The following is a 27,278-nucleotide window of genomic DNA, read 5'->3' as shown; positions in this document are numbered from 1 at the left end:
CTAAGTTATTACTTGTCCTTGAGTTACACAGTTGAATTGAGTAGTTAAAACTATTCTGTTGGGAATTTTTTGGCCGAAAATGCATGAAAAGTGAGTGATGAACATATTAGCACAAATCTAGGCACATCAGACCCAACTGTGTTGAAGTTATCACCGTCTGCCCTACTTTAATTCATAGATAAAAAGGTAGTTTATTTTGTGCGAGTAGCAACAGAAAAAGTGACGAGCCAGTCTGTGTACTGGTCACAACATTTGGAATATATATTTAAGGAAAATGTAGTGAAGGAGTACCCATTTAAATTATCTATGCCATTGGCTGCAGAAGGAATCAGTAGAAAATAGTTTTGGTTCAAAGAAGTAATTAACAGAAGTCCCGCAAAGTAACATATAGGTGCAGACTTTTTCTTTTACGGTGAAGAAGATTGTGATGAACAGTAACTGATTTTATTCCAAGAGGGAGGAATGCTTGTGATTCGTTATTCCTTAACATGAAAGTTTGCATAATGGTGGGTCATTTTATAGCATGGGAAGTTTCCAACAAGCTCTAATACCCCAATTCCTTTAGAGAGGAAATTTGAAATATGTGTAGCGAGGCATGCACAACAAATAATTCAACATTCATACAACTATATATCATCAAAATAGTAATTGTTAAATTAATCCTTCTCAGAGGAAAAAGTTGCTGTCCACAAATATGTATTTTACCATTAATAACAACTATTTGGTTTTAGAATTACATCTTGACCAGAACTCTACGACCTTAAAAAGATGTCAATATCGATCTTAGGAAGTGCTGCCTGAAAAAAGAAGTCCTAACATCAAGAACAGTGCAGAAAATACTTAGAGATAACTTTAAAAAAGATAGTAATAGTCATGTCAGTGAGGACAGAAATCAAAATGAGTGTGTAAATAGATTTTTTTTCAAACTAAAGGAAAACTACTGAAAAAAACTATACCTAACTACCCTCGACAATACTTAACGTACAAGAGAAGTTCTAGTAATGGAATTAGACTTTAAAAAATATCTTTAATAATTAAAGGATTTTAAACAAGAAATAAAATCTACATGAAAGATAAACTCCTTACAGGTATAGGATAGCAAGTGAGGCATACATTTAGGTCATTAGTAAACAATAAGAAGAATGAGATCAAGGCGTATTTCCTTGGTTAACACTAAGGTCACCATGATTCCTTCTAAACCAATTCCTAATATGCAGAGTAGTGAAAACAAATCATATTTAGCAGCCACAAGAGCGGACAGAGCTTCATCTCACCTAACTTTAGAAGACCTACATCCAAATTTAGCACCAGCAGGCAATGAAGCATTTTATAGATGATGGAGGAATAAGATAATTGTACGTGATTCATTTCAACCTAACAAAGATATCTAAGGTCAGAGGAACCAGCCTCAGAAAACAGTGCTCTTTCCAGAGTCTATGATGAGAGTTTTTATAACTAGGTCCTCTGCAAATGTCTGGATAGTTATCTTTGCATCTGTCCTGGGTTCAGCAGTAGCAGTCATTTTTCTCCTTCTTAGTAGCTGCTGCAGTGCTGTGTTTTGGACTTTCAGCCCAGGAACAACACTGATAACACCAATGTTTTTAGTTGTTGCTAAGTAATGTTTACTCTGACCAAGCAATTTCTCAGTCTCATGCTCTGCCAGGGAGGAGGGGAAGCCGGGAGGAAGCAGAGACAGGACACCTGACCCAAACTAGCCAAAGGGGTACATCATACCACAGCACATCATGCCCAGTATATAAACTGGGGGGAAGTTACCCAGAAGGCCCAGATTGCTGCTCGGGTTGGGCTGGGTATCGGTCGGTGAGTGGTGAACAATTGTATTCTCTCCCCTTGTTATTTCCCTTATTGTTATTATCCTTGGTGGTAGCAGTAGTGGTTTTGTATTATACCTTAGTTACTGGACTGTTCTTATCTCAACCCGTGGGAGTTACATTCTTTTGATTGTTCTCCCCACCCCTCCAGGAGCAGGGGGAGGAAGAAGTGGAGGAGTGAGCGAGCGGCTGCGTGGTTCTGAGTTACTGCCTGGGCTTAAACCACGACAGCATCTCAGTTATAAAAAATATCCAGTGAGTTAAAAAACTGTGATCAGCTCTATTTATAACAGGAGGTTCAGAACCTTAAATTAAATTAAGTCATAAAATGACAAACACAATTCAAAACTAACTTCTGAAAAGGAAAAATAAAAGGAGGGAGCTGTGAAATTGTACAGAAGATAAGTAATCTTTAAGCATACAAAGAGTAGTTGCAAAATGCGAATCCTTACACACAGCAAAGAATTCTGAAGTACTTATAGTAACACAGGACCCTCAAAACTAAGCATTTTCCATCATTCTAAGGCATGGTAGTAGTCAAAAAAAAAAAAAAGGAAAAAATACCTTTGGTATGATAAGCAATCTTGTAATAGAGCAATGAGTCATTTATAAGGAAGACAGAAATAGCACGGTAAGTATCATCAAATGTGAGGTGTTCTTGCCTGAAATGAACTTGGGGGCTTCATTTAAGAAGACTTAACATAAACAGGTAACAGTCAAAGAAAATCTATAAAATAAAGAGAGATTTAAAAGCTTAATTTCAAGACTATGTCTATGCATTAGGTTAGAAAACAGAAAATATATTCCCCTAGAAACAGTACTCCTAAATAAAGATACATAAAAGAGATCAATAGACTATTCCTGAATTTGATGGTTCCCATCCTTGAATTATGCATCACTGCCTGCAAGACATGCCTCCAATCTGCATTGCAATAATTAAAATAATATATTTTTTATTAAGTTTGAGATAATGGAATTGAAGCCTACAGATCTAGCAACCTCCTCACCCCAGTGTCTGTATCAGCATTTAACAATTTTTTTTTTTTTAATACATATTTTACTGGTGGCAATATTCAAGAAATAAGTATCTACATCACTGTTTGCAATACCAATATGAGATTTCAAAAAAGCCCTTCTTGAAGAGATAAAGCAGCTCTACCTCTCAGATTCATTTTATCAGTCTGTCTGAAGATGGGCAAATCAATATTGTAGCAGCTTATGCTCATTTAACATTTGGAAGATTGTTTTTCTTTTCTCACTTCCCACAGCCATATGGATTAGAAAATCATTTATTTCTCTTTGTTATGAAAACACAATCTGAAACAAAAGTATGTAACAAATTCAAAAAGGAAGATAATTATGCAAAAAATAAGACACTGTGTAATCTCATTATACCATAGGTGGGGTTTGACAATAAGAGTAATAAGAACATTTTGAATTAAAAGTCAATAAAATTAAAATGCATAAAAGAAAATATATTTTAACATAATGTTTAACTGCAGCAAGAAACAACTGAAGCCTAAAGCTTAGTAAAGTTTAAAAACTAATCAGCTTTTTTATATGGACTGCAACACACAAGTAACAGGATAAAAATACAGGCCACAAGTACCGAAATTCTTCCGATATAATAACAGTATTCAGTCCAAGCTGCTAATCACTGCAGATCAAGGAAAGATGCAATTCTGGTCTGGAACTGTATAATTTAATTTTTCATGTAGATTTTGGACATCATCTGTCTGGTTTTGTGTATCCTTTGCTCGCAATAAAATGCATGGGAATAATTAGTGATGATCGTAGAAAGGCTTATTAATTATTATTGTTAGCTACAAAGCTAATAGGAGAGAAATGGGTTGCAATATCAGAAATTAGACTGAGTTAAATGATCAAAAATTAAATATTGCTTAATATTCACTGGTTTTTAAATAAACTGGGATTTGGTTATTATTTTGATTTCTTGTGTTACTTCATTTTATTTTTACAATTAGATTTAATGTTCCAGAAAAAAATAAAGCAAGGTTTGTTTTCTTTTCTTCCTAATTAAAAAAATCAAAATTAACACACTGGGATCAGTACTGCAGAAACTTAATCCTCATTATTGAGAATTACATGAACGTACCCAAATGCTTTCTTCTTGACGATACTGCTTCCAGTTTCGTCCACTATCACTAAACATCAGAAGGTAGCTTGTTACCCAGTCGGAGCTCCCATAACCACCTTGAGTGGCAACAGCAGTAATCTCAGTTCTTTCACCAAGATCAATCTGAAGCCATTGATATTTATTGGACACAAGAGGAGACCAGCCACCAGCACCTTAAAAAGAATGAAAAAGATTGAAATGTATTCCTAAAAGAAGCAAGTTAACACAAAACTTGTATATGAAAAAATGAATTAATCATTTGAGCAAACTCGTCTAGTGAAAGGGTAGCCAATCTCGTGAATAAAAAATGTTGGGTTATGACAATGTTTTGCAGAATTTTCAAGTATTCAGACACAGCTGGCACCTAGTAGGTTTTATTAGAGAATGGGGTGACAACAAATGATAAAAGATCTATTTTGTAAGCACAAATTTGGATCTAATTCAGCCAAACTCACACAAGGACACCTTAAAAATTTCTTAAAACACACAGACCCAAAACAAGAAAAGTAGATATATCTAGTTCCCACAATCAATAAACAGTATATTATGTGGAAATAGACAATTTCAATCCAATCTTATGATTGTATAGGCTTTAAATACATAACAGTTCATAAATAAAACATCACATCTGTTTAATTCTGTTCAGGGTCAAGTTTTTAACATTCTCTCCTTTAGAAAAAAATAAAAGAAAAAGGAATTATTACTGAAGGATTTAAAACTGTCATATAAAAATAAAATGGGAAATCATATAAGAGTTCATAAGCTACAAAAAAGTGAGGTTCATTCTACAGAGCAAGGTAAGCGGAAATAACTCAGAGAAATGCATAAAGCACCATGTATGTAACAAATCTTTTGTCTGAATATTTATAAGCCAAATAGAGTGTAACATGTACTTCTCAAATACTTTGAGATATTTTGCCGTAATTCCCATTGAATTTCTCCTTTTCTAAATTTCTTCCTAAAAGGAGACATCAGATCCAGGATATATCTATAACATTTTCTACACATGAATTTTATGTGATTTCTTTATTAACCCATTTTTCATGTAAACTGTAGTGGAGTGGGACTTTGAATTTTCTCTTAATCATAATTAGTGATATAATTATTTAACAAACTAATTTCAAAAGAGCTATAGTTCATCTCAAAAGTCACTTAAAGGCAATCATTCTATCCCAGCTATGTCCTTTACCAATAAATATCAACTTTTTTTTTATATGTATATATATTTTTATAAGAAGACAGTTCTGATGAGACAGTCACACCAGACAACCCAAATAACCCAAATGTTTGCAGATGCAAGTTGATTAAATGGGCAAGAATTAGCAGTCTCTGAAGACAGATGTCTTCAAAACTTGAACTGTCTCTAATAAATGTAAGTTCTGACAGAGAATACTTTTTTCCTTAAATGAACATGTAACTGACTACATCTAACAGAAGAAATACAGACACATCTCTGAAAATGAAGATGAAGAGCAAGAAGCAAAGAATAAAGCATTACCTAAGATAGGAACTCAGTGAAAATACACACTAAATTCCTAATATATACAGAGGCAAGGTCATCCATATTCTCTTATGTTTTCTTAATGAAAAGTATATCTCTAGGAGAAAAAGTGTCTATTTCTTTAAAATAAAAGGTTTGACTTTTTTCAATTTCTTGTTCGTAACAGTTTATTATACTTTAAGAATCTATTCTACCAGTTCTTCAAGGTGCTGGCTAGAAACTCTTCATACTCAGCATCAATGTAAAAGCAAAAGAGATTTAAAAGAAAAAAAAATCAAGATTTCAAATGTATTTCATTTAGCGCTAGATGGCAAATATTTTTTTCTTTTTTTTTTTTAATTTTTTTTTTCCCCTTTTTCTCTTTTTCCAAAAACACAGAGAGACAACCAACGATAAGAAACAGCCCTGGATAAGATAATAAATATATTAATGTAGTCCTCAGTGAGAGTATGTGAGTCACCTTTTCTAAACTGGTCACTGGTCTCCCACTCAGCAGCTGTTGGTTTCTCTATATCTTTTCCATGATCTTCTTTGCTTTATCTTTCTCAAACAATATCAGTGCCCTGAGAGCACTAAAAGTATTTAGTAGCCCTACCCAGTCTCTGACGGGTCCTTCCCGTATGCCTGACTATGGGCTCAGGGCTATATTTGAGCTCAGCCAGCCCATCCTTGCTCTGTGACATACACCTTTGATGTTTTCACTTACTTTCTGAAGTGAAAGAACCTCATTAACACAACTCCCCACCACATGCTTTTTATATTACACCTAACATCACTAATAAATTTCCAATAATGTATTTGTTACTGCAAAACCAAGACTGCAAATCCAAGCCTATCACAAGTTTGCTCTCTGAGAAGATGCCACTGAGGTGTCCAGGTTTTCTCTAGCAGCACTCTCAGGAAAAAAGGCCCATTCAGCCTCTCCCCTGAAAACAGGTACATCCACAATAGCATATTTCCAGTTAAAATACAAGTTCTAAAAATTGTTAACAAGATGACACTCAATTTAAGACAATGTCTAAACTACTTGAAAAACTCCTTCATCTTCCTTTCAGGTAAATTCAGTTCTTCATTAAATTCTCCTCTTTCTTATAGAGAAGTTCCCCTCAAAATTCTCAAGTAGCAGCCTCCATTTGCGCTACACTTATCTTCACATAACCACCCTGCTATGTCCCATCTACTCCTACCTATACCGGTAGCACCTATTCAGTAGCAACAGATGTTAAGGAGAATACAGCACAGAACCCAACAGGAAGGCTTTCTCCCTGCAAGGAAGGTAACATAGTAGTATTTGGGGCAGGATTGCTGTGTCCCTTTATTGGACAGGGCGCCATTATACTCCTTCTAACCCACCAGCCTTGACAGCCAATTCCATCTTGCATTAGAGCCTTCACTAAAATGAGGGGCCAGCTAGCCTCTTGGGGCTGAAGTTTGGCTGTAGTGAGATTAGATTGAGGTGCCAAATGGCACCTATAAAAAAAGGAAAATCAGTGTGAATACAGAAAAAAAATCCAGTAAATTTATTTGGCCCATTATCACTGTTAAATGCCAAAATATGGCTCACTATTTCCTAAGCTAGTCATAAAACTTCCTAGTACTGTTAACTGAAAAGTAGAGTTAATTGCAATACTTCCGTAAAAAAAAAAGTTTTCCACTAAAACAAATACATGACACTTTGTCTTCAAGAAAATTCAAATAAACTAAATATGTATAATTATATATAATAAATAAACTAAATAAATGAATATATTTTTTGTGTTGTTTTATTTATTTTTCAGGTCTGTGGCAAGGTCTACAAATACCCATCAAATTATTTACTTTATGAAAAAACCTGCTGCTCTCTCAAGCAAGCTCCTCAATATTTACCAGGAGATTCATCCTTTGGCACTTTCCAAATTTAGCCAAGTTAAAGTTAAATCACTGATAAATCTCACATACTCACAGTTACTTTCTATGAAGGCTCCACTAATATTTCACGTGCTCTACTTTAAAACAGAGGAGGTCAAAAAGTTTTTCCTTAACATTCAGGAAGATTAAGTGATACCATCTCCTCCCTGGTTTGTGGCTGCAACTCAATTGCTCTATTGCAGCCTCCACAGCCTTATCTTCATGTCCATGCTGTTTCATCTTTTAGTGGCTGCAGAAAGCCGCATGGCAGCATCAGGCAAGTAAAAATTGTTGTCAACTCCCAGCCTTGAAAATTAAAAAAGGAGCTTCACTCTCGCAAGCAGGGCAGTCCACGTCTGTAGCATATACTATCTGTGGCTCATAGCTGCTGCCAGCTGAGGGATGTACTTCTGCTTTTAGTACCACGTTTTCCAGAAGATTTTGCAAGGCAAGCCACCAGGTAGTCTATTCCACCTCATTATACCGCACTACATTACATGGAAAGAAGAGAAGGACACAGATACAGAGATTTCTAATGCCAGTGATAGTTGATTTGAAGGATTACAATAAGGATGCAGTGCCAGAAGCCCACTGTCAGCCATCTACTGACCAATACCACATAAGACCCATACAGAATAGCCAGGGAGCAAATGCAGCCAGAGATTTCTAACGGCCTACGTGAAGCCATAGCCTAGCCTGGATCACCATTCAGTAGCTGCAAGATGTTTCCTGCAGCACTTCACCACTGTTTCACATGGTGCTTTCATCTGTCAAAGGCTCTTCAGGAGCTCTCCTGTCTGACTGTCCAGCAGCCAGCTGTCCTCCCAGCACCTGACCTCTACCTGCAGCATCACAGAGATGAAACATTTGCCCAGTCCTGAAGGAAACATTATTAGGACACGTCCGGTCCTCACCCAGCACTTTACAGTATTTTTTACAGTGTGCCTTATCCTGGGAGATCTGGGAGGTCCTCGAGAGTCCCTATGGGGATACAGATACCGTGTACATAAGTCACTACAAGAACATATGAAAACACAGTGCTAAATTGAGATTTACAGGAAGAACATAACTGTTATCTCTAAACTTTCTGGATGATTGACTTTGCAGACTTCACTTTTATTCTCTAACTTTTCTTTTTCACAGTAGCATTTATGTAAAGCACATATTTCCTTCAATTGCCTCTTTCTGCATTTTCTAACAGCTGCTGATGAAACATATTCCCCTGTGAACTAACAGCAAATCAGAAAAATAATTTTCACAAAGGAGGCAACCCATATCTAGAGATACTTTGTTTTGAACTTTTTCTCAGGAGTTGTTTAACCTTCCTCATTTTCCACTCACTCTTGCCAATACTGAGATTCATTGCATGCACTATACCAACAATCTACAATCAGGCTGCAGAAGCATGCAAGTTTCATGCTTGGTATCTGTTAAAAGAAAAAAACACCACAAATGAACAAAAAACAAAACCAAAAACATTATACATTTCATTTTTATGAGTAACATGCTGACTTAGAGTCACACACACAATTAATAAATAAAACCTTTTTCTTCTGTTTAATGTTAGATCTTCCTATTTTAATTGTTTTTTAATTTAAATGTTTGAAAAATATATTTGTACACATATAGTGCAATTCTCTTTAAAGTACACTAGTTTACTGAACACATCCAGCAACCACATACTTTTTCTGAAGTACTTTTTTTCTTAACTTATGAACCTCTTTTTATTAATCCCATTTTAGTAGCAACTTGCCAGCTTGCCTTGATGGCTGACAAATTAATGGAGTGTCTATGGTTACTGGAAGACTGGTTTCATCCAGCCTAGCAGCAATCAAATCAAAGTTCAAATTCCATGTATCTCTTGTACAGATGGATAAATAGAATCCTTCACTTTATGTAATATTCATAAATAAACTAAGTATTAAATGATGGAAAATTTTCCTAAGCTTTTGATATTTTTAATGCATTAAAATTGATTGATTTGTTCTGGATTTTAAATCTAAGCAATCATGCATATTTCATATATTATTGAACATTCATTATTCTTGGTTTCTGTTTCAACAATATTAGAACATTCATTTTCAAGTCAATAAATAGTGTCAATATATTGGGGGTTCCTCACACCCTCCCCCATGCAATGCATAATTTTTTTCCTCAGAAGTTAAGTAAGGAAGTGTTATTCATTAAAGCAATCAGCATACAGTAGCCAACAATTTCTTAGTCACTTCAATTGCTAAAATATAAAAAAGATTCTAGTCCTGTAATGTGTCCTGGATTTAGATACTAAATGTATGGGAGAAGACTTGCTTTTCCTCAGATTAACTACATTAATAGATTTTCAATCTTATGCACTTCCCATACAGTTTAAATTATATGAGATGATTGTTTTTCCCTTGTTTCTGGAGTTTAAATATCCTCTGCCTTCCCACCTGGGTACCAATATAAATACATCACAAAGCCGAATGAGTATTATTTCCTCATCCTGGCTCCTGTCTGCTAAGACATATGTTTTAAAGGGAAATTCTATTGCATTTTCACAGTTCCTTAGCTTCACAAGGGTGATGATACCATCATCATTAAGACATTGAAAGTAGAAAAAATAACAAAGTTACTAAATGGCTACAAAAGAACAAACCAAGAAATGACTGAGGAAAAAGACCCAAAACCTCAAATCCATGACAGAAAATACCTGAGTATTCTTACAGTGGATTTTGGAGGGTCACATCAGGTTTAAAACTTGACCTTGCTGCAGAAAATTTATTAGGTGATGCTTAAGCTTTCCAAACTGATCTCTGTAGCTGCCATGTTACCAGGCTTCTTTTGCTTGATTTTAAAAACTCTATGCTACAGAGAATAGAAGATGATATAAAGAGTACCCCTTTGTATGAACAGACCCTTCTTACTTGTTTATCCTGCTCTGTGGCTCCCATTGCCTTATGTTGTTGTGTAAACCGAAACACAGTTCACACTCATATGTACATTCACACCACTTCATCACATGCAGTTCATTATATCATTTAGCCAGAATCACTATTTATACCACTTTCAAATTCAGTCTATCCGAGCAATATAAGTAAAAATTCAGATTTAAACTAAAACATATTATAAAAGATGTTTTCCTTCGATTAATCAAGCTATGTATTTCCCACATGGATTATTTAACAGAAAATTATTTTAATTTGAAGTCAATGAAGTTACACCAGGGATAAATATGGCTGCACATATTACAAAGCAGATTTTCTATATGCATTAAGTAATTGACAACGGAGGTTTCCTAGGCTTAGAAAAGTCAAATGAAGTGTTTTAAAGCATTCAAATCCATAAAATACCAAAATCTGACATTATTTCCTTTCTAAGCTGAAAACCAAGGTGTCCTCTTTCACGAGTGGAGAATTACAAAACTGTAGTAAACAGTGCAAGGGTTTTCTTCTCTAAAAATCCATTGACTGATGATAGGGATGGGAATTAGGGAGGCAGATCTGATAAACAGTGTTGATGGATTGTTACCATGCTAGAACCCTCTTAGAAAATCCTCTCAAGTAACAGGACTGGGGAAAAGGATGAATGCTAGGATCAAACCTTTGTCTTCTAGATTTTAGTTCTCCTGTACAATCCAAGAAATAGAGCTCATGCAATTAGAACCCCAATTTATTATTATTAGCAAAATACAAAAAAAAAAAAAAAAAAAAAAATTAACCAAAAGAACCTAAACTTTGGCCAAAGAAGCCGAACAGCGTAAATCACAACTTGGCCAGTATGTGAGAAAGGCTATGCAAAAGCAATTGCAGCAATGTTGTCCTGAGTCATACCTCAGTGAAAAAAGACATGAGCATAAGCATCAAAATTTGAAAACAAGGATAAACTGCGGCAAGTAGAACTGAGAAGAGAATGAGAGACCTTTGAACACAGACAGAAGGAGGCAGAGAGGGACTGTTAGATCAGAATCCAGCTTTGTACTATATGCTCCATGTATAATATTTCAGCATAGTCTGTTTCCTTTGATTTAAGGAAAAATCTATTGCTTCCTATGAAATTATTTTCAGGACTAAAATTTTTTTCGCATACTACATGCTTATATTTAAAACTATTATACAAAATAGTCAATCCTAAAGCCGATGTCTAACTGGTCCCAGATGGAACAACCTCAATGTTTTCATCTCTGCAGTCTCCTCTCCTTGTTATTTTATCTGGTGAGTTTAGCAGATTTATTGTATTCAGTTACATTGTAAGAACAAATACCTCTTTATTTAGAGATAACTAAAACAGGAGCCTTTGAATAGTTTGGAGATCTAAGATTTCTAGTAAGCAATTTCGGCATGAAAGACACTTATTACTCATTTGGAGGAGACTAAACGCAGTTTTGACCTGCCACTTCAAAGATGTATAAAAAGACTCCATGGCTATCCTTCAGGACAGTGTCATGGTTCAGTATCCTGGAATAACTGGATTTCTTAGGAAACCACTCAATGTCTTTATCATTTCCTACCTAATATTTAAATAACATAAGATGAACCTGCCTTAACTATTAAGGACTGGTAAAATTAAGAAATACTCCCAACTTTATGCATTGCTTCTTAGCTGTTTTCTGGTCTTGTCTTCATATATTACAAACTGGCAAAGACACGTTAAGCTCAGTATTAAGTACTAAGGTCTCAACAGAAATACAGAATGAAATCTTGGATAGATTTTAAGGAATCAAAAAATTATTTCCCTTTTAAGAAGTCTTCTGGATGGTGCCCTCTTTTATGAAACAATACTTATTTCCCTATAATAAAACAAAATTGGATTTTGGGGGGGCTGTACAAACTCTGAAGGTCTTTAGTACCTCCCATTCTTTCCTAACATGATGAGCCAACATTCTCTGGATTGTTATGGGAGATCTTAGTCAAGTTTCAAAAAATGAGATAACAAGCAAGAGATGCATTATATGAAGGCCTGGTATTTGGGAAAATCCTACACAAACACCAAAAAAACCCAAATAAACAAAAAAGCAGAACTCACTTAGGAATATTTTGTGATATGCATTGTTTGAATAAAGAGTGAAAAGTCCCACATGAATGGCATCTGATTCTGAAAAAAATCTAAGTTACTTTTGCTGTCAAGAAATTAGTGAAGAAGTCTTGTTTCTTAAAATTAGAAGAATGAGAGGAATTTATCTGAGTAATTTCCAGGAATAAATATAGAAATAACAGATATTTGTTAGTTTATCTATGTAAGGAAGTTATATTTTCACCTATTTCATAGGTGGCATGCAAAACTTTCTCAATGGAAATCAGAACTATTGAAAAATTTCAGGGTTTTTTTAGCTGGGCAGAACATAAAAAGAACTATATGAATGCTTCAGTCAGGCAGACTTTCTTTTAAGGGAGGTGGTTGGAACAGCTACTTCAGTGGCCTCAAAGGCAGAATAAACCGACTTTTGTAGGAAGGTCTACCTTTTTGAACCTAAGTATCAATGAAGAAAACAGATATGATCTTAGAAGAGAAGGAGCAATTGCATTTATTTTTTCAGCTGTCAGAATATTTAATATATAAGGATTTTAAATTTCAAAATTGTACCAGGTATTATAAAATGAATGTTAGGTTTTAATAATAATTTGTGACAAGTGGCAGTTACTATGTCAAGAGATGTTTCAGAGACAGTTTGGATCTGATTCAGTGCAACAGAAAGACTCTGGGAAATTGTATTAATAATGACGACATTTGCTCTAGCTTCATAGAGCAATGTTGAAGAATGTACCTAACTATATTTCACCCCCCTTCTTCTGTGTTAAAACTAATTTAGAAGAGTGAGTGAGCGAGCGAGTCAGTGAGTGAGTGAGTCAGTGAGTGAGCCAGTCAGTCAGTCAGCGAGTCAGTGAATTCCACTTTGCGTTCCACCTTCAGAAGGTTTTGAAGACATTTCTCCTCAATGGATCATTATGTGTACATATCTAGAGAGATGTTTTTTTAAAAGGTGACTGCCATAGTTTATCAAAAGGAGAGCTTATTGGCAATGATTCAAAGACTTATCAAAGCCAGTATTGGGTTTTTTTTTCAGATTTTTCATCACTGTAAAACCACAAAGTGCTAGAACCAGTGGTCTACACCAGGCAACATGTTTTGTATGTGTTGGAAAGCCCAACTTTGAGTCAAACCCTTTCACATAAGTAAAACTATACTGCGTTATTTGAAAGTAGAACACGTCTTCATTTAAATAGATACTTTTATTTAGAAATATTATAATAAAGCTATAATTATTTAGGATATACTCTGATACTGAGCCACTCCTACTATGTATTAAAAAGCGATTTTTTTTCTCCCCCAAAAGAAAGCAGGTACTAGAAAATTATCCTTCAAAAGGGTCCTGCTAGGAAAGCAGTTCTTGTTCTTCACAGACAATATTTCTTATGAAAAAGTATTTTGGAAGGGCATTTATTCACTGCAAAATTTTCATCATTCTGGACTGTTACCATCTTTTCTTATTTGATAGTCATCAGCAAACTACCTCCCTTACTAGGAACTAGGAATTCCATATAGCTTGCAGGTGTACTGTTTTTTTGGCACATACTCTGACAATTATCTAAGACTGAAACTAAGCCAGGAGTCAATCTGGGAGACTGTTTCATTCTTAGAAAAATACAGTCTTGCAGTAGTGCTGTTCTCTTTTCTTTCTCTAGTCTCTGAGTATATCTGAATTTAGGATGTTGTATTTGTAAATCCTGCTGTGTGTGAAGCTTGGATCATTAAATTTCATCCTTAATCTTCTCTCTCTACTTCTTCATCAGCAAAGTGGGGATCTTACGCCTTATTGTTGTAAATTTTGTCTGAGGAGGTCATTTTGTTCGTAGGTAGATGATGCATAGAAAACTTGATGGGGACAACAAGAATGGAAATATCTCATTGTCACCATCTTCCATTACACAGCTGAGTTTAGGAAGAATTTTCATTTACAGTTCTGTACTGATGTAATTTCTAATTGTATATTCAACATTCTGTTATTAAATATAAACTAATTGGAGTTGAAATGTAAAATATGTATTTCTTGTGTCAATATTTGTTGCAACAAAACAGAATAATAGCATAACTAACTCTGATAGACTGTTCAGCACAGTTTAATAAAGTTATACAACTTTCAGGCTAATAAATGTTTATATGCTCTTTACATAGCAGCTTTCACTGAACAAAGTATATTTGTTACTCCTTTTCAGTAGTCTTACCCAACAAGTTACTTTGCTGTCTTGCAATTTAAACCTATCATCAGTGATAATTAGCCATAGCTTTCAGGGCCAAAAATGTTTTTACATTGACAAAGATGGTTTTACATTTAAACTTCTGCAATTTATTCACTTATAAAACTTTTAATTTTTTACTTTCTTTCTGGTTTGGGTTTGTTTTGTTTTGTTATTTTTTTCCTTTCATTGCCTTGGATGTGAAAAAAGACAAAAAACCCCAGATAAAACCAAACTATCAAACGACGTCAAACCTAATTCTTTTTCAGGGACAGCTGTGCACACTGGTGCACCATCCCAATATTTTTCTAACTATGGTCACAGCATTTAAAGACAAGCAAAATAAGATTAATATATTTTGTGTTGACTAGTTGGACTCAGTATATGCGACATAAGAAGATTGTGAGTATTTCAAATATATGCCACTGTGACAGTGTTCTCGTGTTGTTTTCTGGGGTAATTAAATTAAGTTTCCTAACTGAAGCTACAGACTTCAGTGATGTGAATTACACTGAAAAGTACAAATATGTATACCTATACTATATTTCTCTGATCCAGGCATTCATTTATGACTTGTGTTCCTGACTCCTCAAACATAAATTCACCACTGGTAGTTTAGTAGAAAATACTGATTTTAAGAAATACTGATTTTATTAAGAGCAGATTGACACAGGTAATTTTTAATCATACTGCAAACAAAAATAAGAAGAATATTTCATATGTTCTGTATTTATTTTGAGGAATTGAACACTGCTTTGGACACTGTTAAACAGCAATATCAGTGAACTGTAAAAACAATGGCAACAGATTTAAAAATAATATCAAACTAAGTCTTAAATCCCCCTGATATTTATCACCCAGTTTGAATATAAAGCTAGACAGATCTTCTCCAGTTGTACTTAGCATGAGTGATATGTTTGTACACTCTGCCAGAGAATGATCAAGGCAGTATCTCTGAGCAGATGAACATGTTTGTGTCTACCGTTTTTATCACTACTTTAATCTCAATAATTCAATTTCTGATGGCGGTACTTCAGAAAATTCTATTCAACTCTGGAAATGCTGACTCACTTACTTTAGCACCTGTTTTAACACATAAAACATAATGCATTTAGTACAGCAAGGTGAACAGTAAAATATTGACACCTGTAGTTTCCAAGCAAAAATACTCAAAGTGTTTATTTAAAACAGAAAAGCTCTATTTCCATTATTGTGGGTATAAATTGCTACAGCTAACAGCAGGAGAATACCGGCCTATTCCATTTGGCTATTGGCCTGCATGCAGATCTGACATACACAAAAAGAACATGATTTTATATGTAAGAGAACAGGTGCAGTGTCATCCTCCTGGTGCTTATCATCTATTTGTGCTTATGTGGACAAAAATGTGAATATTCTACAATGGACTGACAAATATTCTATAAACCAGCTCAGATGTCTGGTCTTATTCCATTTTGGCTCTGGATAAGGTACTCTCAAGTGTCACAATATGCATGCACATGTGCGGTTCCGTTTGTATCCATGTACATTTGTGAGCTACTTGACCTGACAAACACATAAAAGGGTAAGATAAAACCAGGTAAGTGCAATGTCTCCTACATAAACAGTATTTCCCTAGTTTGTTGTTCCAGTTATGAGTCCCAGCATTCTGTTCATTTATGCAATTATAGGTCACATGGTACTTATTTAGAAAATATACACATTAATAATTCAAGTACTTGCCAGTCAACTGACTTTTTTAGTAATTCCAAGGTTATATAGCAATTCATTAATTGGTGTGTACAGACACACTATGCCAGATCCTCAGCTGGAAAGTTAGTAGAACTCTCCTGAAGTCACTGTATTTAGTTTTCACTAATCTTTTCCATATTGACCTGAAAGTTAAAATGTTCATATAGCAGTTTAGTATGGAGCTTTCAGAAAGCCTTTATTTAAACAATCCATTGACTCCTTTGTCTTCTGTGTCTTAATATCCCTATTCTTTTACAAAAATAATCAAAAATAAACTACATTATTACTTGTCAAACCCAAGGGAATTTCTGGTTTTGTGTATTTCTGTAATATCTGTGTTTTTCAGAATTTATGGGTTCTAGTGTCAATATTTCACCACAGGATTTGAAAATAAGCCCTCATGCGTAAGAAGAGGTTTGGACATTTTAAGTTAGAGAGGGACAAACAGCATTTAGTCCTGACTCAGTTTTGTGTCTTAAAGACTGAGAGTACAACCCTGATGGCTAAAAAAATAGGATTGAGGAAAAATGTGATTGAGCTAGACTAATGGAATCTCATGATCAGAAAACATAATTACATCTGGTTTGATTATCAGAAATAGAACATAACATCTTTGTTGGTTAAATGGTTAAATTATAATTATAAAAGCTATAAATATTACCAGATTAAGAGTGTCATTATTGTTTCAAGCAACTTTGGAGGAGAAAATTTATTAGCTGAAGTACCTAACAATGAAGAAAAAGTGCAGTTCAATTCATTTAAATTTTGTCCTTGGAACAAAGGACAAAGAAGAAGTCTAATTTTTCATCAATCTGGATTTTTTTTTCTTTTTTTTTTCCCAGAGTGTTATAATGACATTAGTCCTAATTTGTGATTTTCAAAAATATCATTATAATGTTTATGAAACTAAATCAGCCAACCTTGACAGCCAAATGAGAAATTCAGGGACTTTGTATTTGCATAAGTTTTAAGACAACTGGTGTATAGCAAATGCACAGCTAAGCTGTATTTATAAAGCTATGTTTAACTTAAAAGCTTTTCTCACACTGAAAATTGTGCATTTATGCATATTCAGACTCCATCTCTTCAGAGCGTCACAGCTTCTTACTTTTAATGGCAGCCGTTATAGAGAGCAGAACTACTGGAATCAGGCTATACAAAATATGTAAAAATAAATAAATCATGGTAGTTGCTGTGTAGAAAAGTTTCCAGAGATTTCAGAAAAGGAATATTCTTGTTAAAAGCCTTGAAGAATTGGATAGTGCAGCTTTTGTGGGCTACTATGATTCCAACTTTATTTTTTTCTTCAGAAATATTAGAACATTTAAAATAACACAGACAATTTTTTTAAAGGAAAACAATCAAAATACCAACCCAAAACAGCTAAATAATGCTTACACAGTCTCTTCTTGTTTGTAAGAATTTTGTAAACTGACACTGTTTTAGCATGAGTGGTGACTTAGAAGTCAATCTGATATCAGCAATTATCCACTAAATAATTGTATTTTTAGAAATAAACCCACTTCCTTTGTAAATTATTTTCAATTTCTTGTAACGCATGGGTAAATAAAATATTAATTACTGAAATAAAAGTTCTTTTTAGGAAAAAATAAAAGGAAAAAATAAATACAACCATAGACAGAATTTCACCAGATAATAGCTGTGCTTCATTTGCATCTATATTTATTCAATTACTAATTCCCAACAGCAAACTAATGTCTGACAACACCGATGTTGCAGTTCTGCTCTCCATGTGCAAATACTCATGTGGCAGCTTAACTAACTCTATATCCTGAAACATTATCCTAGATGATAGGGTATCCAGGATTCACTAGATGGATATTGAATAAGAAATAGGACTTCTCTCTCTGCTTTTATTTCTAAGAGATTTCATGGTTGTCTTGTTATATCAAATATGTTATGGAACGGTAGGCTGCTCTCAATTAAAATTTTGGCTCTTTACAGTTTTAAGATTTTTTTGAAGTAGATTATGATGATAAACATATATATATGTAGAGACATCCCATATAAATACACACAAAATATATATAAATACACATATATACATAAAAACCCAAAGTTGACAGAAACCTGAAAAACATACGTGTGTATATACATATATAAAAAAAAAATTAAAGTTCCTGTAGTTTTAACAGCATATGAATTATTTGATTTGTGAATATCAGGTGGCTAAGAAATAAAGATTTCTAACTGGATTGTAAGTGGATTTATGAACTCAAGAACTCATTTCAACTTACTCCTGGGTAGTCTGAAGAGCTTCAGTCAAGGATTGAGGTCAGATTTGTTAAAAACTGTCCAAACAATAACAACTCAATCTCTGCCCCTAAGAGAGGTAGATTTAGAGCTTGAAAATTCTGAGACTAGATGTAGATAACACATTTGCCCAAATGATAACATCATATACTTTGGTTTTGAAGATTTATATCTGTGTGACGAAATTTTTTCTACCTAAGCAAGTGAATGAAGATGTAACACAGTAAAGACTTCTTCACAATAAAAACTAATATTTAGAGAGTGTTGATCTTTGCTATTCAGTAGATGATTGTGAAACTGTTAATTAATAATTAATACAAAACATTCTCTTAATTATTCATTAATATTAGCTTTTTTTTTTTTCTAGTTGCTATTTGTTATTGTGTGACCAGTCTTTTCTTTAATTTTGCTATAGCAAAATCACAAGCAAACCAACAGAAAAATCTGGAAGATCTTAAGCCGGGAAGAAGGTCAGCAAAACAGCCACCTTGAACTTCGAGAGGGCTGACCAGCCTGTTTAGGATGCTGGTAGAGAAGATCTCTTGGGAAACATTACTAAAGGACAAAGAGGTCCAGGAAGGCTGAACACTCTTCAAGAATGAAATCTTAAAGGTGAAGGAGCAGGCAATTCCCATGTGCTGAAAATTGAACCAGTGGTGAAGACCAGCCTGGCTGAATGTTGCCTTTGCCTCATTCTTTACTAGTCAAACCAGCCATCCTCAGAGTACTCAGTCCCCTGAGTTGGATGACAGAGAAGGGGAGCTGACTGAAGTTCCCATAATCCAGGAAGAAATGGTTAGTGACCTTCTGCTCCACTCTGATGTACACAAGTCTATGGGGCCAGATGGGTTTTACTCCAGATTATTGAAGAAGCTGGCAGAGGAGCTTGCCAAGCCATCCTCCATCATTTATCAACACTCCTGGTCTTGTGGGCATGTCCCAGAGGATTGGAGTTGGCCAGTGTGGCACCTCTCTACAAAAAGGGCAGGAAGGAGGACCTCAGAAAATACAGGCCTGTCAGCCTGACCTCAGTGCCAGGGAAGGTAATGGAGCAAATGATCCTAAGTGAGATCATAAAACACATGTAGGAAAACAGAGGGATCACGCCTAACCAGCATGGGTTCATGAAGGGCAGGTCCTGCTTGATCAACCTAATCTCCTTTTGTGACAAGATGACCTGCCTGGTTCATGAGGGAAAGGCTGTAGACATTATCTGTTTGGACTTTAGTAAAGCATTTGGCACTGTCTCCCTCAGCATTCTGCTGGAGAAACTGGCTGCTCGTGGCCTGGATAGGTGCATTGTTTTCTGAGTCAAAAACTGGCTGAATGGCAGAACCCAAAGAGTGGTGGTGAATGCGTTACATCTGCTTGGCACACTGTCACTGGTGGTGTCCCTCAGGGTTCGGTGTTAGGGCCAGTGTTATTTAATATCTTTATTGATGAACTGGATGAGGGGATCGAGTGCACGCTCAGTGAATTTGCAGATGACACCAAGTTGGGTAGGAGTGTTGATCTGCTGAAGGATCGGGAGGCTCTGCAGAAAGATCTGGACAGGTTGGATCGATCGGCCAAGGTCAATGGTATGAGGTTCAACAAAGCAAAGTGCCAGTTCCGGCACTTGGGCTACAACAACCCCCTGCAATGCTACAGGCTTGGGGAAGAGTGGCTGGAAAGCTGCTCTGTGGAAAAGGCCCTGGGTCTGCTGATTGACGGCAGCTGAACACGAGCCAGCTTATGGTCAGGCAGCCAAGAAAACCACAGCATCCTGGCTTGTATCAGAAATAGCGTGGCCAGCAGGGCCAGGGCAGTGATCATCCCCCTGTACTTGGCACTGGTGAGACTGCACCTCAAATCCTGTGTTCAGTTCTGGGCCTCTCATTACGAGAGAGACATTGAGTTGCTGGAGTGGGTCCAGAGAAGGACAATGAAGCTGGTGAAGGGTCTGGAGAAAAGTCTGATGAGGAACAGCTGAAGGAACTGGGGGTGTTTAGTCTGGAGACAAGAAGGCTCAGGGGGGGCATTATTGCTCTCTGCAGCTACCTGAAGAAGGATGGAGAGAGGAGGTGGCTGATCTCTTTTCCCATGCAACAAGTGATAGGACAAGAGGTCCTCAAGCTGCATGACCTCAAGCTGCACCAGGGGAGGTTTAGACTGGATAATAGGAAAAATTTCTTCACTGACAGAGTAGTCAGGCATCTGAACAGGCTTCCCAGGGAAGTGGTGGATTCACCGTCCCTGGAAGTGTTCAAAAACTGTATAGACGAGGCCCTAAGTGACATAGTTTAGTGGTGGACTTGGCAGTCCTGGGATGATGGTTGGATTTGATGATCTTAAAGGTCTTTTCCAATCTAGTTGATTTGATGATTCTATGATTAACTATGCCAACAAGTAAAAAAGAATGCATATATAGCACAGAATTTTGATAGGAAGGTCAACACGTTCTTAACTGCTGTTAATCAAATTAAATTAGGTTCTCAGCAGAAAAATCATCTCTAGTAGAAATAAATCTGATTTCCTACTCAGACCAGAATACTACAGCAATGCAGTAGATGTTTCATTGAAAAAGTGTGTTACAAAAGTCAAATTTTCCACAGAGGTGTTTGTTGGGAAGTGGTATCTTAAGATCTTCCAGTTTTGTCTTCAGAAACATTCTGTCCCACAACAATAATCTTCCATGTGATGCAGGCAGACACAAAATAATGCAAAATAACGCAAAATAACACAAAATGCCAGGTTGCCCAAGTTCTTCCAGCTGTAAAAATTTTGTGCATTTTGCATTTTTAAGTATCATGGGGCGGGGGGTGTGTGTGAGAGGGGCTTCCCTTCTGAAAGATAATTAAGACTTTTGGAGAGCTATAAACGTGTAACTACTTCACAAATAAAATAACCAAGAGTGTTCTATTCTTCAATACCCATGGCATTATTTGGAGATGAAGAGGAGAAAGTTCAACTGAATGCTTTTGTAACCTACGATAATATGTAATAACTTTTTATCAATCTAAAATGGCTAAACCAAATATAGAAGTGTATATGTCTGTTACTAAAAACATAATATCTTCACTTGGGTGGCAGAGTATTGGATCTTCAGAAGACCAAGTATACTCTCTAGAAAAAACACAAATATTGTGTTTGCCTTGTTTTTTTTCCTTATTCACTATTTGACAGTCTATTCTAAGAGCCACCACAGAAATTAGAGATCTGGTAGCTAAAATTCCACTTTCAACTCCTATTCCTTAAGTAATTTAGCACTAATAACTACGTTTTGTTTTACTAAATAGGATGATATACAAATGGGCTTGAAGTGAGCCACAAACCAATCACAAACCTGCCCTCAGCTGATCATATTAATGGAACCTTTTATAGCCATATGTCAGCTCTGAACATTGATTGTCCAACTATAGCCTGCCAAGAGCTGACATGTTCTTCCTTCCTTATTAAGTTACATGAAATGGAAAAGATACAGATCTGCATTTGAAATCCACTGGTTTGTAAAAAATACAGGAACAATTACTTCTTAGGAAATTTTGGTAGTATGGTTTATTGTAAAGTTATTCATTATTCCCAATTACAAGTCTCTGCTTTCAAATCCTCAGAGACTTACAACTAATCTGAAATCTTTCATTGTTTCAGGTTTATTTTTCTCTCTTTTTCTATTTCCTTTTTGATCTGACAAATGCCCTTGGCAATTCTAAGATTTAGATAAGGATTTTGCTCATTGTTACGTGATAAATATGTGTCAAGAATATGTTTAGGTTTTTTTTTGCTTTCCTTTATTATCAGTCACCACATGTGGCTGACGTATAAAGTTTTGCACACAAATTATTAATATTTTTTTATAAGGTAACTCCGAAAGGCCTGCCTGCACTGTGTCACTGAAATACTGGTGCTGCTGAGATATATAGGCTAACAGCAGGTACCAGACCAAAATAACGAAGTTTATTTTGCAGCTTATTTCCATCTTCTTTATTTAGGTGATGGGAAAGCTGAAGATTCAGTATGGAAATACAAGAGTTTGACCACAGATGAGCAGTCTAGATTGGGACAAAGAACTCCACTGTGACTTGAACTGGACTTCAGTTAAAGAGGTTTAGTACAACTGTATCAGATGGTTCATAAGTACTACATAAATACTTAATGTGAGAAGAATATGTAAAGAAAGTCTTTAAGTGAGCTCAAAATCAGGGATGGTAAAGAATGACTCTCAGAGAGAATAAATTATGATCTTAGAATATGTTCTCTAATAGTTGGGTCATTAATTTTTTTCTTCATAAATATTGATGCTGAGGCAAAAAAGATAAGCATGTTGCACAAATGGAGGACAAACAGATATTGCCATTATGACATGGATGAAGATACTAACATACTGTCTGCTTTTAATTCAACGAGCTCAAAGTCAAGGGCTCATTGTTACCAAAACCTGAATCAGTTGCAGGTAACATTCAATTTCTTTAGGGATTTTAGACTGAGGACTTTTTTCTGATAACTGTTTTCATGGTAGGATATTCTGTATCTACAGGGTCAGTTCTCCTATGTGACTGTCAACCAGGTGCAGTGACTTCAGGTCTGCTTTGAATATCTGGTAGTTCAACTGTGAAATTGAGTCCTGGCAGTCTGGAACCTGTATTAAAGGCCCGAAGGACATTGGTAGTCATGTAAGCCAATACTGTCTCAGCAAGTAAGAAGCTATACAAATAATTGTGTCTTTGTCTCTTCTGACTTTAGAAATTGAGTAAAGGTTAGAGAAATGAGTGGAAAAGCCACATTAAAGGGCTTGAGAGCTACTGCAGATGGAATATAGCCAGAAACTGCACTGGGAATCTTGTCTTCTGTAAAGAAAAATTTTGGCACTTAGAAAATTCTTCTTGTCTCTCACGATGTAAGTCCTCCCAGGAGGAGGATCCAGCTGCTTCAGATCCTGGAACTAGGTCAAACTATACAGTATTATTCATACTGACATTCTTGGTGGTATAATTTATGTGCCAGAAATCCCAGTTCAGTCCTGAATTTGCCAAATTCTTCCTGGTTTCTTCTCAGTTCCCAGTCCCAGAAAATGAGGAATACCTGAGGGAGAACTGCTTAACAGTGCCTCACAGTCTCACACCAGCTGAAAAGACTGCCATAGAGAGTGGAGAGAAACAAATGGGTCAGTCAAATAGATGGATCTTTAAATAAGTTTCTAGGAGTTCTGGGAAAGATGTATGCAGATAACTTTTCTGGATTTGTGAGAGGAAAAAATATCTTGCATGCTCTTAAAAAATTAGAACGGAGCCACAGCGGGTTTTATGCTCTCTCATTTGAGTATGAAGAGTCCTAAGCATGGGTATGGTCCTTTAAGCACGTCTACGCATAATAGTCTGATTACATTCTCTGTGTTCCCGTGTACACACACTAGGAAACTTTAAGGCACCAGTTATGGCCACATACTTAATTTTATGTGACAAACACTCATATGGCAGCAAAAATAAGAGATTCTGTGTTGCAGTTAGAAATAGAAGGTGTTTGTTTTGTTTTGCCTTTTTTTTTTTTTAATCAGGAAATAATAACCTGAGATTACAGGGGGTTTTTTTTATAATATATGTATATCTCTAGCACTTTCACCTTGTAAAAAAATCAAATTATGAAAGATTTTCCATATTTCTACAGGCTAGAAAAATAATGAAGCTGCCTTAGTTCTCCAAAAGACAAAACAATCCCTTGAGGAAACATAGTCAACAATGTAATGAGTTGTGAAATCTATGATTTTAATGGGTCATTTCATTTTTGCCTGAGCTGCTCTTTTGTGACTACCCTTCTAAGCATAGCAATTTCAAGGTCGACTTTTTACTAAATGTAGACAGCTGGCCTTCTGCAGCGAATTAGTACTTAGTCCTGTGAGTATATACAGAAACTACTCATTAGAGACTGTGATTTTCCTACAAACTGTATTTTAAAACTGCTACTGCTATGACTATTAGAGGGGTTAAAAAAGGTAGCTTAGAAAAGTAGTCTGGGTTTGTCAAATAAATAATTTTCAATTTATGAAAAAGATCTTGTACTTAAATATAGCTACAGTGTTAAAGGATAAGTGCAGAAGGCAGAATATCACAAGAAACAAAGCTATTGAATTATTACTTTAAAATACAAGAAGCTTGATGCACCATTATAAAACGATAACAAACCCAAAATCTGTCCTGGTTTATTGTATTTTAGATTACGTATCAGGCACACACACACACACACACACACTCAACTTTGAGTTAATTCTCCAAGTACATTTACTCATCTTTCTATTGAATATTTGCATTTTAGCAAAATAGAAATGTATATGGTTATGGATGTGTTAAACTTTGCAAACCTAAGTCAGAATACTTACATTTTAGTAAGTCAAAATAGTTTATCTATAATTGATGTACTTTGAAAAACTGTAAAGCCATCAGTTTTTAAAGTAAATGGATGATTTTATTTTCAGTGCCAGTTTCATTTAGGACCAATTAGTTTCTAAAGAAGAGGTATCTCTTTTGACAAGTAGCAGTCACCTCAGAATGCAATACTCTTTAGTAATGTGATGTGTCCCACATTTATTAGGATATTCTGCAGTCAACAAGGTGGTTATTTGTGAAAAGACACTGAAAACTGAGAGACATGAAATAATATCTTAACAAAGGAGTAAACAAAATAACACTGCATACATTTCCTAGAATTATTATGATTAATAAAGCTAAAATATCTATTTAAATCCTCCCGATTCATTAATCAAAATATGTTTAGAAGATGTCTTGAAGCTTTTGGATATAAAGCATTGTAAAAATACATTGAAAGACATGCAAATTTTCCACTGGATATCTTACTGAAAAATCTTTTATGGAAAAAGAGATGGAAACAATAGGTTTTTTTGTTTTTTTTTTTTTTTTAATAAATAGCTATATATTTTTCCATTTTTTTCTCATCCCTAATCAGGCCTGATTTTGGTTTAATTTAAGATACTTCAACAATCTTTAAGCACCTGAATTTAGGATGATTCTATACTTCAGTAGAGTTGACTTTTCATTTCTTTTTTTTTGGTTTTATGCTTGATTAAAAGTTCAATGATTTTATAAATTCTCTTAAACCACAAACATTCTATTTCAGAAGCACGGACATACTATAATCTTATACAAAGGGTTCTGCTTGCCAGATTTAAATTTATTTATCCCTTTCAACACCTGCAAAAGTGGAGCTCCCACTTCCTCCCTTCATTCTATGTTTAGAAATCAGGTATACTTTCACATGAGTCAGCTTAATCCCATTTAAAATGTTAGAAGCTAAAATATTAAGAGCTGTCTGAAAACTGATTTATCAGTGACCTGCTGCCAGTCTGTTTTTGACAATGTGCACTTTGTAATCAATAGACCTTTCTGAGTTTCCATCAGAAAGACATTTATCTTTCTATACCTCAAGGATTTAATACCAAAGACAGACTTTGTCTGCTTTATTTCTAAAAATAATAAGCAGAACTTTTACTTGTTGTTCACAAAGCAACAAATAAATTATAACACTGAAAACATTTGTATTAATTTTATTTTATGCACTTGCTTATATATTTTTATTAGATTATTACAACTATTCTTTAACATTTGCTGTTAAAAATAAATTCAGAACTTTCAATAGATTTTCACTGTATTACTGAAATTAAACAACTATTGTTAGAAATGGTGCTTAAAGTTCTATTCACATCAAAGTTTTCTGGATTGTGCCTGTGTTAAAATTCCCATTCTTGTGCCTCTCTTCTTCCAACTGGCAACACAGGAGATCTCATCCATGGATATTTTTAAATTGATGGCTGATCAATGACACTAATTATCAATTTAAAATTCCATCTACGTTTCAAAATTTTATTAACTATACTTGAAGTATAGTACTCACACTTGCAGGATGTTCAGTAGTGCATGTATTTTTTTACATTTGGAAGTTTTAAAATAAAAGACCATTTCAATTTATCAACATAAAATAAATGTTGATTAAGTGGATACAAATACTTCTTTAATAATAATACCCAGCATTCTTGGTCACTATTGAGTAAAATATATTTTTTCAGTCTGCAGAGTCCTTTTTCGAAGATTAAAACTTCCAGCAAAAATACTTGTCTGGCAAGGATGCAGATGGTCTTTCTTTGCTAAGTCCTTATCTTTTCCCCTGGAGATTTAGTACTAGTCTCTTATGGCTTTTTAAAAAATTTTTTTTTACAAAACTCTTGGACAAGGTGCTCAAAATTCTGTTTTAGACTTCAAACTTTAAAAAGTCTTGGGGATTCCTACTAAATTTTTATCTTTATTATTCTGAGGGTGACTAATTAGGTTTGAACACATCCTGAGATGGATTTGTTTATGTAAGTAACGATTACTTCCTCAAAGAGGGTTATTGAGGGTTACATCTCTCTGTGCTTATCTTCTGTCCCAAAGCAATTTTTCTCAATTATCCTTTTTGGCAATATTTTTGTGAAATTTACTCATAATAACATAGAATTACTATGAATCCCCAAATGTATTGTTTCCCCCCTGTTCCTTTGCAGGTCAAACTATTTAACAATGATCTCTTTATGTTGTCATACAAATGGTACAGAGGATAATCTATGAGTGAGACCTAGTGCAATGAACTCACGTTTCAGGCAGACAGCAACCTTGGTGTGCAGTGAGGCACAGGTATCTCTGATATCAACAGCACTTCTATTTAAGTTAATTATTTACTGG

General features: G+C 35.1%; 1 protein-coding gene across 4 annotated transcripts in view; it reads right to left on the bottom strand.

Annotated features, from left to right (window-relative positions):
• The window catches only part of CNTNAP4 (contactin associated protein family member 4), a 256,407-nt gene that overhangs the window by 163,966 nt on the left and 65,163 nt on the right, over window positions 1-27,278 (bottom strand). For 2 of the 4 annotated variants that reach the window (XM_030470203.1, XM_030470204.1), the window contains exon 3: window positions 3,949-4,142. The exons of the other annotated variants lie outside the window; for them this stretch is intronic. In XM_030470203.1, coding sequence (XP_030326063.1) covers window positions 3,949-4,142 — 194 coding nt within the window. The remainder of the gene's footprint in view (window positions 1-3,948; window positions 4,143-27,278) is intronic. 4 annotated transcript variants of the gene reach the window in all.

This window comes from Strigops habroptila, chromosome Z (genome assembly GCF_004027225.2).
Source record: "Strigops habroptila isolate Jane chromosome Z, bStrHab1.2.pri, whole genome shotgun sequence".
In the NCBI taxonomy this organism is placed as follows: domain Eukaryota; kingdom Metazoa; phylum Chordata; class Aves; order Psittaciformes; family Psittacidae; genus Strigops; species Strigops habroptila.
This window is presented reverse-complemented; position numbering and strand designations above follow the sequence as displayed.